Raw genomic sequence first — 15,022 nt, 5'->3', positions numbered from 1 at the left:
GGATGGGTCAGTGCAGGTGGTCGTGGTGGGGGTGGGACCAGGTGCAGGTGGTCGTGGTGGGGATGGGTCAGGTGGATGTGGTGGGGATGGGTCAGGTGGTCATGGTGGGGATGGGGCAGGTACAGATGGTCGTGGTGGGGGATGGGGCAGGTGCAGGTGGTCGTGGTGGGGATGGGTCAGGTGGATGTGGTGGGGATGGGTCAGGTGGTCATGGTGGGGATGGGGCAGGTGCAGGTGCAGGTGGTCGTGGTGGGGATGGGGCAGGTGCAGGTGGTCGTGGTGGGGATGGGTCAGGTGCAGGTGGTCGTGGTGGGGATGGGTCAGGCGCAGGTGGTCGTGGTGGGAATGGGGCCAGGTGGTCATGGCTGGGCCTCACTCCCAGTCTGGCAGTGACACACTGTGGCCCTGTCACCCGGGTGGCTCCTGGGCTGTGAGATCTGAGGTTAAAAATACCAGACAGACCCTGGTCCTCTCCAAAGTCAAATGTGTCACCCGCCAGCCGTGAGGAGCTGAAAATAACCCATGTTTACACTCAGCGAATTCCTGGCTTCCCCGCCCCCCCCCCCCCCACTTCCTAGCCAGTCCTAGGAATCCATCTGTGGCTGCAAGGGGGCCAGAGCCAGGCCACAGCCCTGAGGACACCCAAAGCCACCACAGGGAACTCCAAGGGTCCCTCTCCACCACCCCACAGGGTCACAGGTCAGAAGCCTGGACCAGGAGGTGGGAAGACAGATCCTGTGCTGTGTGGCTCCAGCATCTCTGAACTAGAAATAGACTCAAGATGATCCCTTTTCTACAGAGAAACCCTGTCTCGAAAAACCAGAAAATAAAAAAAAGAGATGATCCCTTTCTGTCTGTGTCATGGCTTCCCACAATGGAGGAGAAACACACATGTCACCTCTCATGTTTAAACACACTAATGCACAGGAAGCACACACCGTCGGCACTCAGCAGTGCCAGTGCTGCTGCTTTGTGAGTGGACACAGAACAGGCACAGAATAAACATTCCCAGGACTAGGGAACCTGAGGAAGGCTGGGGGCATCAGAGGCAGCAACCTACAGTGACTGGGAGGAAAATGGGTGTGGGGACAGACAAGCCCACCTTCCCTGACAGGACATAATAGCTGGGACCTGCATGGACGCTAAGCCACGCCCCCAGGCCCTCACTGGGATTCTGGGAGGGGCTCTACTCTGACCACGCCCCCAGTCAACCACTGAAAATTGTGGGCGGAGTTCCACCCTGACCACGCCCCCAGCCCCTTATGGGAGTCTGGGGGAGTGGGGGCAGCTCTTCAGTCCAGGGCAATGTAGACGCACAGAATGGGAGGCTCGCTTGTCCTGGGTCCCACAACTCAGGCAAAGGGCTATGGTGCCTGGTGGGGGGGTCCACACCTGGGGAATTTTGAATGACTCTTTTGTGGAGATCCTCTCTGGTTTTCCTTGGGCCTCAGTTTCCCCAGCTGTCAGAGATGCTGAGCTGCTGTAACCCCTTTAGCACCGGCACCCATTTGCCAGAACCTTCCTGGTCTCTAGGCCAGTGGCCCACTCTCTGCAGAGACCACACAAGGGGTTCAAATCCTGCCCCCATGATCCAGCCTGGTGCACCCTGGCTTCGAGTGTGAATCCTTTTCCTCTGTTTCCTGTCTTGTTAAGCACCAAGTTGGTATCAACTATTCTGGCCCCTGTGATGCTCACATGCACTCTGCTAATGTACATACAGATAGGAAAAGTGAGGCAGGACAGAGCCCTCTGGGGCTCACCGAGAACCCCCAGCCAGTCATCTCCAACAGCAGCCATTGGGGGGTCCCTCCCAGCCATTGGGGGGTCCCTCCCCCTGTGCCCTCTCGCCACCTTCCTGGAACCCTTAACTGCTGTGCACCCCCTTCGTCCCTCCGCTCCTTCCACAGGGGCTTCCTCTCTGCTCTGCGTATACAGGACCCGCACGATAAATGCTGCCGTGGTGTGAAGTTTCCCTTCTTCATCCTGTCCCTAGAGTGCAACAGACATGAGGTTGGTTATGGGGGACAGTGGCGACCCCCAAATGCCAGAGCGAACATCAGAGGTCACCACAGGTGTCTCCTCAGTTGGGGTCCGCCTTGTCCTGCGCTCCTCCAGGCTGCGGCCCCAGGAACCTGTCCACTCAGCTGCACCCTCACCCCGTTCTCATTCATGGACTGACAGTTCCCGGCACACAGTAGGGGCTTCAGAGGCAGACTGGCTTTGCCCGAGTCCCCCGCCCCTCCAATGGCAGCCTGGCGAGGCCCTGGCCGACTTACAGATGGGGAAACTGAGGCTGGGAGGGATGCCCGCCGTCAATGTGGAGGAGGGCTGGGGGCGGGAGTCTCTGAACACGGCCCCTTTAAGCCCCTCCCCCACGGCCGCCTCCTTATGTAATTGGGCCGTTGTCCTTGCATAACCCAGTTACATAAGGAACAGGCAGCTCCATCCGGCAGGGACCAGTCGGGGCGTCTGCACTGCAGACCTGGGCCACATCAGCAGCCCGGCTGCCGCAGGGGGTGCAATCCCAGGTCCCTGATTCCTCCCAGGGCTTCCACCTGCTGAACCCCCCTCTTGTCGGCTCCCACCTGCTGAACCTTCTCTCCCGTCGGCTCTCTCCTGGGGACCCCTCCCATCGGCTCTCGTCTGGGGACCCCCCACTCCCTGCAGCACCCAGAAGTGACCAGTCCCACTGGTTCACAGAAAGAGACCCTTTCTGTTCCCTTTACTCTTGAAACCGACTCCCAGAGAGGGTATGCGTGTAGCCCGAGGCTGCACAGCACTGACCTGACCGGCCAACCCTGGGCGCCTCCTCAGGGCACCATGACCCCCCTTCGTGCTCTGCACCTCTCTCAGCAGGGCCTGGTATACAGTAGGTACTCAAAAAATGTAACCCTTGCCATGTGGTGACCTTTTAGGCCTCTTCTACATTCCATAGACGGACTGCCCTCTGGCTCTCTAGAGGGGAAACTGAGTCACAGAGGAAGTGAAACAGGGGGCCTAAAGTACCCCGCAAGCTAAAGCATCCGGAAGCAGCAGGTGTCCTATTACTGCACTGAATCTGGAGCTCCGCCCACCCCCACCTCCCACCCCCCACGTGTCTGGGGTGGGGCCTTGGCCACCCTGAGCCTCTGGGCGCCCATCTTGACGCTGGCCCTTTAAGGCGGTCTGCGGCTTGAGTCTGTCCCAGAGTGACCCCGGGGGAGGGTGTGGCCGGGAACAAGGGGCCCATTCAGCTCGGAGGGGGGGGGAGGGAAGGAGAGGAGGAGGGGGAGGAGGAGGGAAGGGAGAGCAGGGGGCGGGCCCTGGCGGGCAGACTGGGCATGAGGACAGATGGACACCTGGAGTCAGACGCTGAGCCCTGCACCCCCGCCTCTGCACCCTCACTGCTGACCCCCAACCCCAAACAAACTTCCACCACCGAACCAGCTTTTGGGCCCGAGGGGCTGAGGTCCTTCTGGGAGCTCCCTGGGAATCTGAGCTGTGGGTTCGAATCCTGCCTGTTGGGCTCGGTTCCCAGCCTCAGCCCTCAGGAGGGTTAAGTGTGATAACTGTCCTGTCTGTGGCAGTGTAGATAAGTCGGCGCTTAGCGAACTCCAACAGGGGCTCACGACCACACTCCTGCCTCAGCCTTCAGGGTGTAGACCTTGTGGGAAGTCCTGCCACCGATCAGCCTATCAGCACCAAGCTGGGGGCTGTGGGTCCTTGGCATGCCAAAACCCGCAGTTGCTGCTTAGCCCATTCGGGATGGTCCAGAACCCGGTGTGGGATGTTCCAGAACGTGCGGGAGCAGTGTTCTGTATGGTTCCCACCAGAGGATGGGGCATCAGCGCTGGTCTAGAGGTCCCCCCTCTGTATGGCTGAGGCAGGGGATGAGGAATCTGAGCCATCCTCAGCCAAGTCGTACATTTGAGTCCAGCCTGGCCAAAAACCCAAACGAGGCCAGATGGAGTTTTCGGGACCTCAGTTTCCCCATCTTGTCATGACTCCCCATGTCCACAGACGGGTCCTGCCCATCCTCCTCAAAGCCCCACGCATGGGCAGGGCTGCGGGCAGCTGTATAGGGGTCGGAGATGTCCCGATCCGCTCCCAGCCAACTGCGGCGGGCACGGAGCCCCAGGGTGGCCCGCCCGAGGCTACCAGTATGCGCAGCGCCGCAGGCGCGATAGTATTTGACACCTTTCTTAGCAAGGAGGTGGCAGAGACCAGAGATGCTCCTCAGGTTTCCCCGGGGCTGCACAGCATGCCGGGAGTAGCCCCTTCCTGCAGAGGCCCAGAGCACTCCGGCCACCTGCCCAGGGATGCGCAGCGCCACCAAGGGGAGGATGGACGACCATGACCTGCCCATCTGTCTCTGCAGTCCGCTGGGATCAGTGGCCACGACTAGGCCGCGGCCTTCCCCTCCCCTTCCACTCCGGACACCTGCGGTCTCACAGCCCCTGGGCCACCTTGCTTCCTAGTGGGGACATAGGGGTTCAAGAATCCGGAATTGAGTGAGCCCAGCCTGGGCATTTTAGAGATAGTCTCATTCTGTAGCCCAGGCTGGCCCTGACCTCAGACCTCCACCTGTCTCTACCCTGGGGAACACAGGACATGTGGACGGGCTGTTCGTTGATTTTTTCTCAGGAGTTTGTGTTCTTTAGGGTTGCAGCTCTGTCTCTTAGAAAGCCAGTGACATGAAAGACACCATCTGTGCTTCAAAGACCCCTCCCCTAAAGATGGGAAAGACTGGGCCAGAGAGGGGCTGGGGGCGTGATCAGGGTGGAGCCCCGCCCAGAATCCCAGTGAGGGGGGTGGGGGCGTGGTCAGGGTGGAGCCCCGCCCAGAATCCCCAGTGAGGGGCTGAGGGCGTGGCCAGGGTGGATCCCACTCAAAATCCCCAGTGAGGGTCTGGGGGCGTGGTCAGGGTGGAGCCCCGCCTAGAATCCCCCAGTGAGGGTCTGGGGGCGTGGTCAGGGTGGAGTCCCGCCTAGAATCCCCCAGTGAGGAAGGGGGAGCCCTTCCAAGCCCTAATTCCAACATTGGCAGCACGGCCCCCACCTCCTGGCACCCAAGGCGACCACACTCCCACTCTGGGTCCTTCTGGGGCCACCACGCTGTCCCTGTGGCTCTTGGCGGGAAGGGAGTCAGGCGAGCACATGGGCACCATCTGGGTTGGCAGCTGCCGGCCTGGGCGGGCCTGGCACCCCTCCCCCCCTGGCACGGTGCCCGCCCGCGCTTCGGGTTTCGCGGGCTGCAGGGGGGGCAGGGCGGCGGGCTGGCAGCCGCCTCTCCTTCGACCCAGCTTTCCCAGACTCCTTCCCGAAAGCAGGCCAAGCCTGGGAGCCTGGGCTGCGTTCGCCTGCCACGGGCCTCCACCCCAGCACCCCAGTCTCCTCTATCTCCCTGGCTCCTGTGACCCCAGAATCTTTGCAGTCCCTGAGCACCCTCCAGCCTGGTGTGCTCTCTCCACTTCCTCCACTGCTAACCCACTTCTTCCTCCGACACAAGGTCAGCCTTGAACTTAGTATGTAGCAGAGGCTAGACCCGACCTCCAGGGTTCCGAGGACAGAACCCAGGGCCAGCCTGAGCCCCTCACTAATTTAAACTGTTTCACCCTCACCGTTCAGAGGTCTCACATCAAACCCCTAACACTGACCCTGTGCCCCTCAAGAGCTCAATCCAAGCTTGCCACCCCCATGTTAAGCATCACAGATAGAGACCCCCCATCCTGGGGACCCCTGAAGCAGGAGAGGGACAAGGGCAGCCTCCCCCATCCCTCACTCCCCAACTGCTGGTTCAGAAGCCAGATGAGCTGGGACCGACCTGAGGAACTGGGGGACAGGGCTCAGGGTGGTGTCTCTCAGGGACCTCACGGGGACCTCAGAGATGGGCACAGCGACTCCACTTTCGGTGCCCGGGCTGGGGGTAGGGGCGCTGGTGGCTCAGGCTAGGCTGTCTGGGATAGAGCTGGTCTCTGTTTTGACCCTCTGGCTTCTGCCTCCCTGGCCGGACATCGTGGCCGAGATGGGAACCGGGGCGGGAGGCCTGAGCTACAGGGCAACCTAAGACCTCCAGAAAATGTCTGATGGACGGAGGTGGAGCTGCGAGTTTTGAAATACTCGCGTAGGGAAAAGCTTTCTGGGAAACGGGAACAGCCGGCAAAGGCAGTGGCTTGAGGCAGTGATGGCCGCCCTGGTCTGGGATGGCTGCATCTTCATCCGGGTAGGTTTTGTTTTTTGTTTTGAAGGATTCCTGGCAACTCCCTTGGAGTCTATGTGTGAGCTTCCTCTTTTATAGATACAGAAATTAAGTACAGACAGGATTCACACAGCCAACTGGCAACCGAGCTATAGGACTGGCCAACCTTGGCTGTCCCAGCCTCCAGGGATGCAGGTGGCTGACCAGGGTGACCCGTGGGAAGGCATCTCAGGGAGGCCTAGAGGCCTTGCCCGCCGCTGGGCAGAGGAGGAGGGTGGGGGAGGGAGATGCGGGGGAAAATGGTGCTGACACAGCAGAAAGTGCCTTTGAAAATTTATCAGCTCAGCTCCAAGGAGGCGGGGCGGGGGTGAGGGGTAACAATGGGGACCTGGATACCCTTGAGCCCAGGACCTCCAGGCCACACCCTGCCCCTGCCCACGGTGGTCACCCACAGCCTCTGACCCACTGGTCCACACAGCTGGGGGCTGGTGGGAGGTGGGGGCAGGACTGGGCCAGAGGCTAAGGTCACCTACAGCCAGACTCAAGGTCAGGGCTGGAGAGGCCCGACTGGCTCTGCTCTGTGTGACATTGGGGACTCCTCAACTGGTGGGGGAAACTGAGGTCCAGAGAAGAGGTGGATCCACCCAGCCAGGAGTGACCCACCCGGCCCAGGGCTGTCCACTCTGATGGTCTATCACCGGGCAACCTGCCTGGGTGCTGCCTGGGTTCTTGGAACCCTGGTGCGCAGATGACTCGCGTGGCTGACTCTCAGGTGGAGCACGGGCCTTCGTCCACCTCACAGCCATCCCCCTGCCTCTGCCTGAGTCCTGCCAGACTACCCCACGGACTTGGCTCCCTGGGAGTCCTATTCAGCAGAAGACGGAAGTGGGTGGAGCCATGGTCGGCCCCGCCCACGTGAAAGGCACCTCCCATTCAGCAGCAGTCTGAAGTAAGAAGGGGCTTGGCTACGCGCTTGCCCACAAGTAGGGTCACATCCCCTGGCCTGGGTCCTTAACTTCCAGCTCCTATTCAAAGCAGATCCATAGCCTGGCCCCGCCCCCTTCCCAGCTCCAGGTCAGCATTGCTCAGATCCAGGCCAATCAGGTCTGTGGACACCATGGTCACAGCCCCACATTCCACAAGCGCCAAGGCCCAATCAGGTGGAGGCTAGCCCTCTCTCGTGGCTGCTCCTCCCCCAGGCCTGAGCAGGGCTGTGCTCCTTGAGCTCCACTTGGAAGGAGGACAGGCATCCATGGTGCTGATCCTTGACGGCCCTGACAGACCCTGCCCCAGCCCATGGACCTACCCCTCAGTGACCACGGGCCAGCTCCTGACTATGCCCCTAAACATGACCTTGTTGTGACAATGATCCTGAACCTGACCACGACACTGGCCACACCATGGCTCAGCTCCTAACTGCGATCACTACCACATTACGATGTCCCTGACAATGATCATGGCCACACCATGGCCCAGCTCTTGATGATGACCCTGAACATGGTCCCACTCCTGACCATGGCCGTGGCCCAGCTCCTTTGACTCTGACCACGCCTTTGACCAGCCTACGCCCCGTCACGGCCACGAACCCGTCACGGCCAAACCCGGCTCCCGCCCCCATGCCCCCACGCTCCACGTGTGCCCCCCACACTCACCACGCTCACGCACGAAGTATGCCAGGTACAGGTCCAGTTCCTTGACGGCCACGCCGATGTGGTGTGGCTGCACGCACAGCACCGGGTGTGCGCACGCGGCCGCCTTTACCAGCCGTTCGCCGTCTGTGCTTTCCAGCGGGATGCCTTTGAACAGGATGACCATGACCAGGTCCAGGCGCCACACCTTGTCAGCCTGGCGCAGGCAGTCAATGCGCCGCATCTTGCCCTTCTGGTCAGGGTTGGACAGCACGCAGCCGGGTGCCTTTTTGCCGGTCACAGCCAGCACGAAGTCTTCGCGGCACTCGGGCCGGATGTCCTTGCGCAGCTTGGCCAGCAGCCGGGATGCCCACTTCTGCTTCACCTCGGCCTTCTCGCCCAGGAGCTCGTCCTTCACCGCGCGCTCCTCGTCCTTGGACATGCGCTTCTCGTGTTTCTTGAAGTACTTGCGCTTCCGCGCCTGCAGGTTGAACCACGTGTAGGCGAAGGCGCGCACGTGCGGCAGCAGCGCCTCGATGAACGGGTGGAACTCATCCTGCGGAAAGGCGGGATAACTGAGGCCGGGCACACTTGGGGCCACTGCTGCCCAGGTGGGGAAACTCGCCCAGACTGTCCTACCACAGATGGGGGGGGGTCTAGAGATGAAGCCCTACACAGGCAACCAGAGCTCCCAGTAAACGACGGAACTGGGACACCAGGGACACTAATGTCCCCTATGGGAAGATGAGGTGCTGGGAAGACTGTCCAAGATTGAGGCCAGTGCCTTAATGTGTGCCAGGGAAATGCAACAGCACAGGTGGCTTACAATAAAGCTTTATTGACACAAAGGATCCCCAAATGCCAGCTACAGGGGTCCCCAGCTGCACAGGGCAGGGCCAAGCCAACACACAGCACCCAAACCATGCGGGAGCCGCAGGTCCAGGTGTGTCCCCTATGGAGACAGTGGGGGGGGTGCCCTCAGACTTCCTCTGCCACCCTGGGAGCAGCACGGGGTGTCTTTCCCTGAATGGGAGGGGTCATCCTGAGGCTCGCAGTGTCCACCAGGAAAAACCGAGAGGACCCTCAGCGTCACAGGGGATGTGAGGGAAAATAAAATTCTGTCTCTCTGCTGGGGGTATGGCGACATCTGGGACAGGAGCCACATAATCACGTGGAGGGGGAACACCCCCAGAGCTCCGCTACCTGTGGCGTGATGGGGAAACTGAGGCTCAGACCTTGACAAGATCTGCCCGAGGTCCCCACCGGCCTCAAGTAGACAGGCCACAGGTGGCTGGTCTGTTTCTTCTGATGATAGTTCTGAATCAGGGGGTCTCCTCTGGACCCCCCAGTTCACTGAGCAGGCTCACTCCCCCAAGACCGCATCTGCCCCGCACCCCAGAGCCAGGATGCCAGGTGCCACCTATTACCAAACCTCTGAAAATAGAGGGTGAGACAGAGGAGGCCAGGCCGGGCCACCCCGTCCCCCAGGCCAATGTCCTCTGAGGTGTGAGTCACTGAACAGCTGTGACCTGGACCTCGGCGGGGGGTGCTCCTGCCCTCCCCCATGCTGGCTGCAAGTCTGGGGAGAAGATGGGGGACCGGGTTAGGCTCATGGAGCCTCTTCGTGGGTCAGAATGGTAACTGACCTGTGAAATCAGAGACAGGAAGGAACCAGGTCACACAGACCTCAGCGGGGGTGGAGGGGCTTGGGCAGCACCGTGGGGGCCAGTGGGGGCTTTGCGACCCAGATCCAATCCACCCTGAGCACCCCTGTCACCGAGTCCCATTTGTTTCTGCCCTCTAGGCTCCACCCTTGGGGAGGCCACGGTGGGCACCCACAGCACAGTCACTGGTGGCCCCGGCTGGTCAGCAAGGTAGGAGGGTAAACAGCAGTGACTGGGTCATAGACCTGCTGGTCATGCTCCCTGTCCTTGCTGGCCAGGCAGGCCCAGGCTCTCTGTCCCACGAGACCAGCCAAAGCCAGGACACCTGCACAAGAGCCCGGCGAGCCCTCCACAGCCCAGACGCCCTGTCCCCAGGGCCCCCTCCTTCAGGAAGCTTTTCTCTCGTTCCCAGCCAAGGAGGGTGTCAGACAAGACCACTCCCACGACAGGGCCCCTGCACTGCGGCTTGCTGAGCCAGTCCTGTGACTCCCACCCTCCCCTCTGAATTGGGGGGGTCCAGGGCCATCTGAACCCACAGTCCTCCTCACACAAGTGACCACACAGCTCTGAGAACCTGCCATGTCTACCCCCACACTCCAGATTCCTGATCCGCACTCAGAGCGTGGGGCCTGTGGCAAGCTCTCACCAGGTCCCCAGGGGATCCGTGCTGCACTTACTCTCTGCCAGCCTGGGATGGCGAGGGCTCAGCCAGTGCAGAGGTCCTGTGTGGAGCAGTGGGTGGCAGAGGAGTTGGGGAAGACAGGGAGGGCTATGCCCCGTCCCCACGCTCACCCAGCTCCCTGTGGATCCTCTACTCGGTCTGAGGTCACAAACTCATGATAATCCCCCTGCCTCCGACTCCTGAATACCAAAGTCACAGGTGCGTGCCACCATACCTGGTGAATCTTATATTGCCTGCCTTCTTCCAATTCACCCCACACAGGCACCCTAACTTATCAAACCCTGCAGCTGCCAGGGGCTGGTCAGACTTAAGACTGAAGTTGTGAGTGTATATGTGTGTGGGGGGGGGGGTTGCCAGTGTGGAAGCACTGGGACCCAGAGTTCAAATTCTGCCTATGGGTGACCTCTGACCTCCACATGTGCCCTAACATTTGGGGGTCACCACTGTGTGCCTTCACCTACCTCAAGTCTGTGTCACTTAACTGACAGGGTGAAGGGAAGCTATGAAATGCCTACTGGCCAAGCCACGGGCCTGGGCAGCAGCATTTATTAGGTGCTTACTGTATACTTAGCTCTGGACAATGGGTGTGGCTGTCTGCGGGGGACACTATCCTGTCTCCCCTGTTCTGTGTGAGATGACACATTAACAGCCATTTACTAAGCAATGAACATTTATAGAATGCCTACTGTATGCCTTTACCTATGTCTGATAGCACTTATTGAGCTCCTACTGTGTATCATGCCCTAGTACATAAGAAATACCCCCTCCAAAAAAAACTGAGGCCATATGTCACCGGGATTCTGGGCTGATGTGAGGGGCTCCCATTCCCGCATTTCTGGGGACACGGGGTGGGGGTAAATCAGCTGACCGGTGGCGGCGGGTCCCTGTGTACCCGGGAGGAGGGGGGCTGCACGGAGTTCTGCGGGAGGGGACAGGAAGGAGCGGGAGGCTCCCCTGTCTGGTGCAGGGTGGCAGGAAGAGCCGGAGAGGGAGCAGCGGCTGCAGCGGGAGAGGCCAGAACGCTGACTCGCCAGAATCCAGCACCCTGATTTACAGGCCTCGGCCCAGGCAGAGGCACCTTCTCTGCAGCGAGGAGGGGGCGGCGGGGACGGGGACAGCGCTATCGCCGGAGTCCACTCGGGGACACACTGGAACCGAGCCCATGCCGTGCTGTACCGGGCCGGTTTTCACCCTCTCTGACTCCCCCAACCCCCTCAGGAACAGAACCCTGATTGTCAGGTGCCGTGTGCTGCCTCAATTTCCTCACTGTCAAGATGGCAACAGAGAGAGCGGAGCCGTGAGGAGGGAATGAATGAAGGAGGGAGGTGGCCTCAGCCCAGGCCCAGGGAATCCTCAACCTCAGCCAACAGGGATTTGGCCCCAAACCCGGAATAACTAACGTGGGGAGGGAGGGCGGGAAGGAGGGAGGGAGGGAGGGGGAGGGGGAGGCCGCCTCAGCTCGGGATTCATGGAAGTAACGGCTGATTCCTCCAGAGAGTAAAAGTGAAAAGGGGCCTGAGTGTCACTCACTGCCCAGAGTGACAGACGGGACAGGGGACCCACGGGGGCTCCCAGAATCCTCCCGGGCACCTGGTAGCCCTGGCACCAGGGCTGACATCAGGGCCAACCCCGCCCCAGGTCAGGATCCCTGTAGGATCCGGTTAGATCAGAAAGGAGTTATTTCAGGCTGAACCCTGGCTTAAAATTAGCCGATTCAGAGGGCTGGGTGAGGAGAGACAGAGACATAGACAGGGAGACACAGAGACAGAGAGGCAGAGACAGGTCAAGGCAGACACGGAGACGGGACGGGGGGGGGCACGGGGGGCAGAGTGGGGGACATGACTGCAGCATTGCTTCTGGGGTTCTGAGACTCCTGCCCAGACTGGGCTTGGGTGGAGAGGGAGAGACCACATTTGGGGCTCAGGGGACTCTGGGAAGTCCCAGTATCCCCCCAGGGCAGGAGAGTAGTAAGTGAGATCATAGGGCTGGGGGACCCCAAACCCAAAGCAGCCTGGGATACCCTCCATCTTGCTCTGCCTCTGTCCTCTCCTCTCTCGCCTGCTACCCTAGGCTGCCCCTCCACCCCTGTCCAACCCACACCCTCCTACAAGGGAAACTGAGGCCAAGGCCACACAGCAAGTTCCCTGGGCAGGAGCCAGCACTGGGGTTGCCCCCACCCCCAGCTCCCAGCAGCAACCTGGACGCAGGCCGGACTCCAGAAGGCCAGGATGGGGAATTCCACGTGCCCAGGCGGCCTTCCAGCCGGCCACGTCTACCTCAGGCTTCTCAGCCACCAAGCCCAACAGTCAACACAGAGACCTCAGAGTTTGCCCGGGGACACACAGCAATTCCATCCCAACTGTCGGTCTGGCCAGCAACCAAGTGATGCCTGCCCTAGGCTGTAGGGGTGCCCCCTCCCCAAATCTGGCTTGAAATAGAAGCTGAGGTCTGCGGAGGGGCAGGCATTTAACCAAGGTCACCAGGGAACCCTAGGTAGGACAGGCTGGGGTTCCCTCAGTCCAGGGGCCTCCCCTGGGGACTGAAGAACTCTACCTGCCAAGTAGAATCTGGCAGGAACAGGGGACCCCAGAGAACTTGTTCTTGAAACCATCCACCTGGGCCTTCCCTGGCAAAAACAACTGAGTCCCCTACAAACTTCTCAGGACACTGGACAATCACAATCCTCCAGCATCGCATCTCACTTAACAGTTTGGAGACCGCTATGTCTGTCTGTCTGTCTCTCGGGGGAAACCGAGGCCGGAGTCATACAGGAAAAAATAAATCAGAAGAGGGCTGTAGAGTTGGAAAAGGAAGAAGGCCTGGGATCCCAGAGGGGACAGAGACAGGGGGCTCCTTGGAGGGGTCTTTGGCAGGATGGATATGCCCCCTCCTCCCATCCCCTCAGATGCTGGAACCCAGACAGAGGGGAGCAGTGGGGCAGGTGCTGGCCTGGTCACCTAGTCCGCAGCCCACAGTGTGGGCCAGTCCCCTGCCTCCACCTCCTCCTCCTCCAGCCCCGGCCTCTGCTCCTCCCGCCAGCCGCCTGGTAGCGACTGCTCGGCTCAATAATTCAAGAATCAATGCGGACCTGGGGGGGCTGAGCCAGGGAAGGGGGGACCCGCAACGGACACTGGCAAGGCCGCCCCTCCCCCCTGCGCGCCAACTTCGTGTGCCCCTCCCCCCCGCGCGCACACGTGGGCTTGAAATGGAGGGGGCCACGGCCAGTTGAGGGGGCCACCTGGGAAACTGGGGACCCACGAACAACAGCCGGGGGTCCCGTTCCCGCACAGTCACTGAACCCATGGGTACAGCATGGAACCCCAAGATCTGTCCCACGGGTGGGAGGGTGCTTTCTGCAGATACCCACTTAGTTTCTCCATCTGGAGAGGACCCCAGGATTCCTGGGGGCAAAGGGTGAGGGCTGTGGGGAGGACGCCAGCTCCCCCACACATCCAGCCAGGAGGGGAAGGATGGGAGAGTCCCAAGAACAGTTAGGCAATTCAAATCAAAGTGGGGGTCCAGAATACGAGGTTTCAAGTGCACATCCAAGCTTAATGGGGAGGGGATCCCCTATCTCAAGAGCTGCCCGCACCCCAGGTCCATGCCAGGAACATCCTGGCCTGGAAGGGGGTGGGTAAGGAAGACTCGCGCGCCTTTTTTTTCCCACCCCCGCTGCGGAGGGGAGGTTCCAGTCTGCAAAATTGCGGTTCCAGGAGGAGCCGGGGTGCGGGCAGGGGCAGAGCGGGCGCGGGGTGCGTACCTGGGTCAGGCAGAGCGGGGAGGAATACATCCCGGGGCGCTGGCACCGGAGGCGCAGAGGCCGAGCGGCCGCCGAACTTACTGAGTCATTTTTGCAGCCGCTCCTCCCGCTCCTCCCTCCGCCGTCCTCTCCGCCCCGCGCCGCCTCCCGCCCGCCCCCGCTCCCTCTCAGTCGCCCGCATCCAACTTTCAAAGAAATCGCCGACAGCAAACAAACAAAATGTAGCCTGCGGACCCCCTAGACCGGTCCCCCCAAATCTGTGCATCTGCGCTCGGGTTGTAAGGACACAGCAACCGGGTTCAGGGCAAGATGGGGTTGAATCCCGGCTCCCCACCAACCTGTGCCCCCGTATGCCCCCTGCATTCCATCTGCCTCCCACACCTGACCTGTGCCCCAGCTGCCCCCTACACCCCACCTGTGTCCCACATGCCCCCTACACCCCACCTATGCCCCAGATGCCCCCCACACCCCACTCGTGCCCCAGATACCCCCTATGCCCCACCTATGCCCCAGATGCCCCCACGCCCCACCTGTGCCCCAGTTGCCCCCTACACCCCACCTGTGCCCCAGCTGCCCCCTATTCCCCACCTGTGCCCAGCTGCCCCCCATACTCCACCCGTGCTCCAGCTGCCCCCCATACCCCAGCTGCTCCCTACACCCCACCTGTACCCCAGCTGCCCCCTATGCCCCAGCTGCCCCCCACATCCCACCTGTGCCCCAGCTGCCTCCCATACCTCTGTGCCTCAGCTGCCCCCTACACCCCACCTGTGCCCCATATCCCAGCTGCCCCCTACACCCCACCTGTACCCCAGCTGCCCCCTATGCCCCAGCTGCCCCCCACATCCCACCCGTGCCCCAGCTGTCCCCTACACCCCACCTGTGCCCCAGCTGCCTCCCACACCCCACGTGTGCCCCAGCTGCCCCCCACATCCCACCCGTGCCCCAGCTGCCCCCTACACCCCACCTGTGCCCCAGCTGCTCCCTACACCCCACCTGTGCCCCAGCTGCCCTCTACACCCCACCTGTGCCCCAGATGCCCCCTACACCCCACCTGTGCCCCAGATGCCTCCTACACCCCCACCTGTGCCCCAGATGCCCCCTACACCCCCAC

At 61.2% G+C, this 15,022-nt stretch overlaps 1 protein-coding gene across 3 annotated transcripts in view; it reads right to left on the bottom strand.

Annotated features, from left to right (window-relative positions):
• Nfic (nuclear factor I C) overlaps window positions 1-15,022 on the bottom strand; it is a 35,207-nt gene that overhangs the window by 16,357 nt on the left and 3,828 nt on the right. For 2 of the 3 annotated variants that reach the window (XM_005358978.2, XM_005358980.2), the window contains exons 1-2: window positions 13,912-14,001; window positions 7,830-8,361 (exon numbers count right to left, since the gene is read on the bottom strand). In XM_005358978.2, the coding sequence (XP_005359035.1) occupies window positions 7,830-8,361; window positions 13,912-13,941 (562 nt within the window). In that variant the 5' untranslated portion in view covers window positions 13,942-14,001. Of the gene's footprint in view, window positions 1-7,829; window positions 8,362-13,911; window positions 14,002-15,022 lie in introns of those variants that run through there. The other variant, XM_005358979.3, reaches the window with a different exon arrangement.

This window comes from Microtus ochrogaster, linkage group LG1 (assembly GCF_000317375.1).
Source record: "Microtus ochrogaster isolate Prairie Vole_2 linkage group LG1, MicOch1.0, whole genome shotgun sequence".
NCBI classification, from domain to species: domain Eukaryota; kingdom Metazoa; phylum Chordata; class Mammalia; order Rodentia; family Cricetidae; genus Microtus; species Microtus ochrogaster.
Note: the sequence above shows the minus strand (reverse complement) of the source record. Positions and strands in the feature narration are given on the sequence as shown.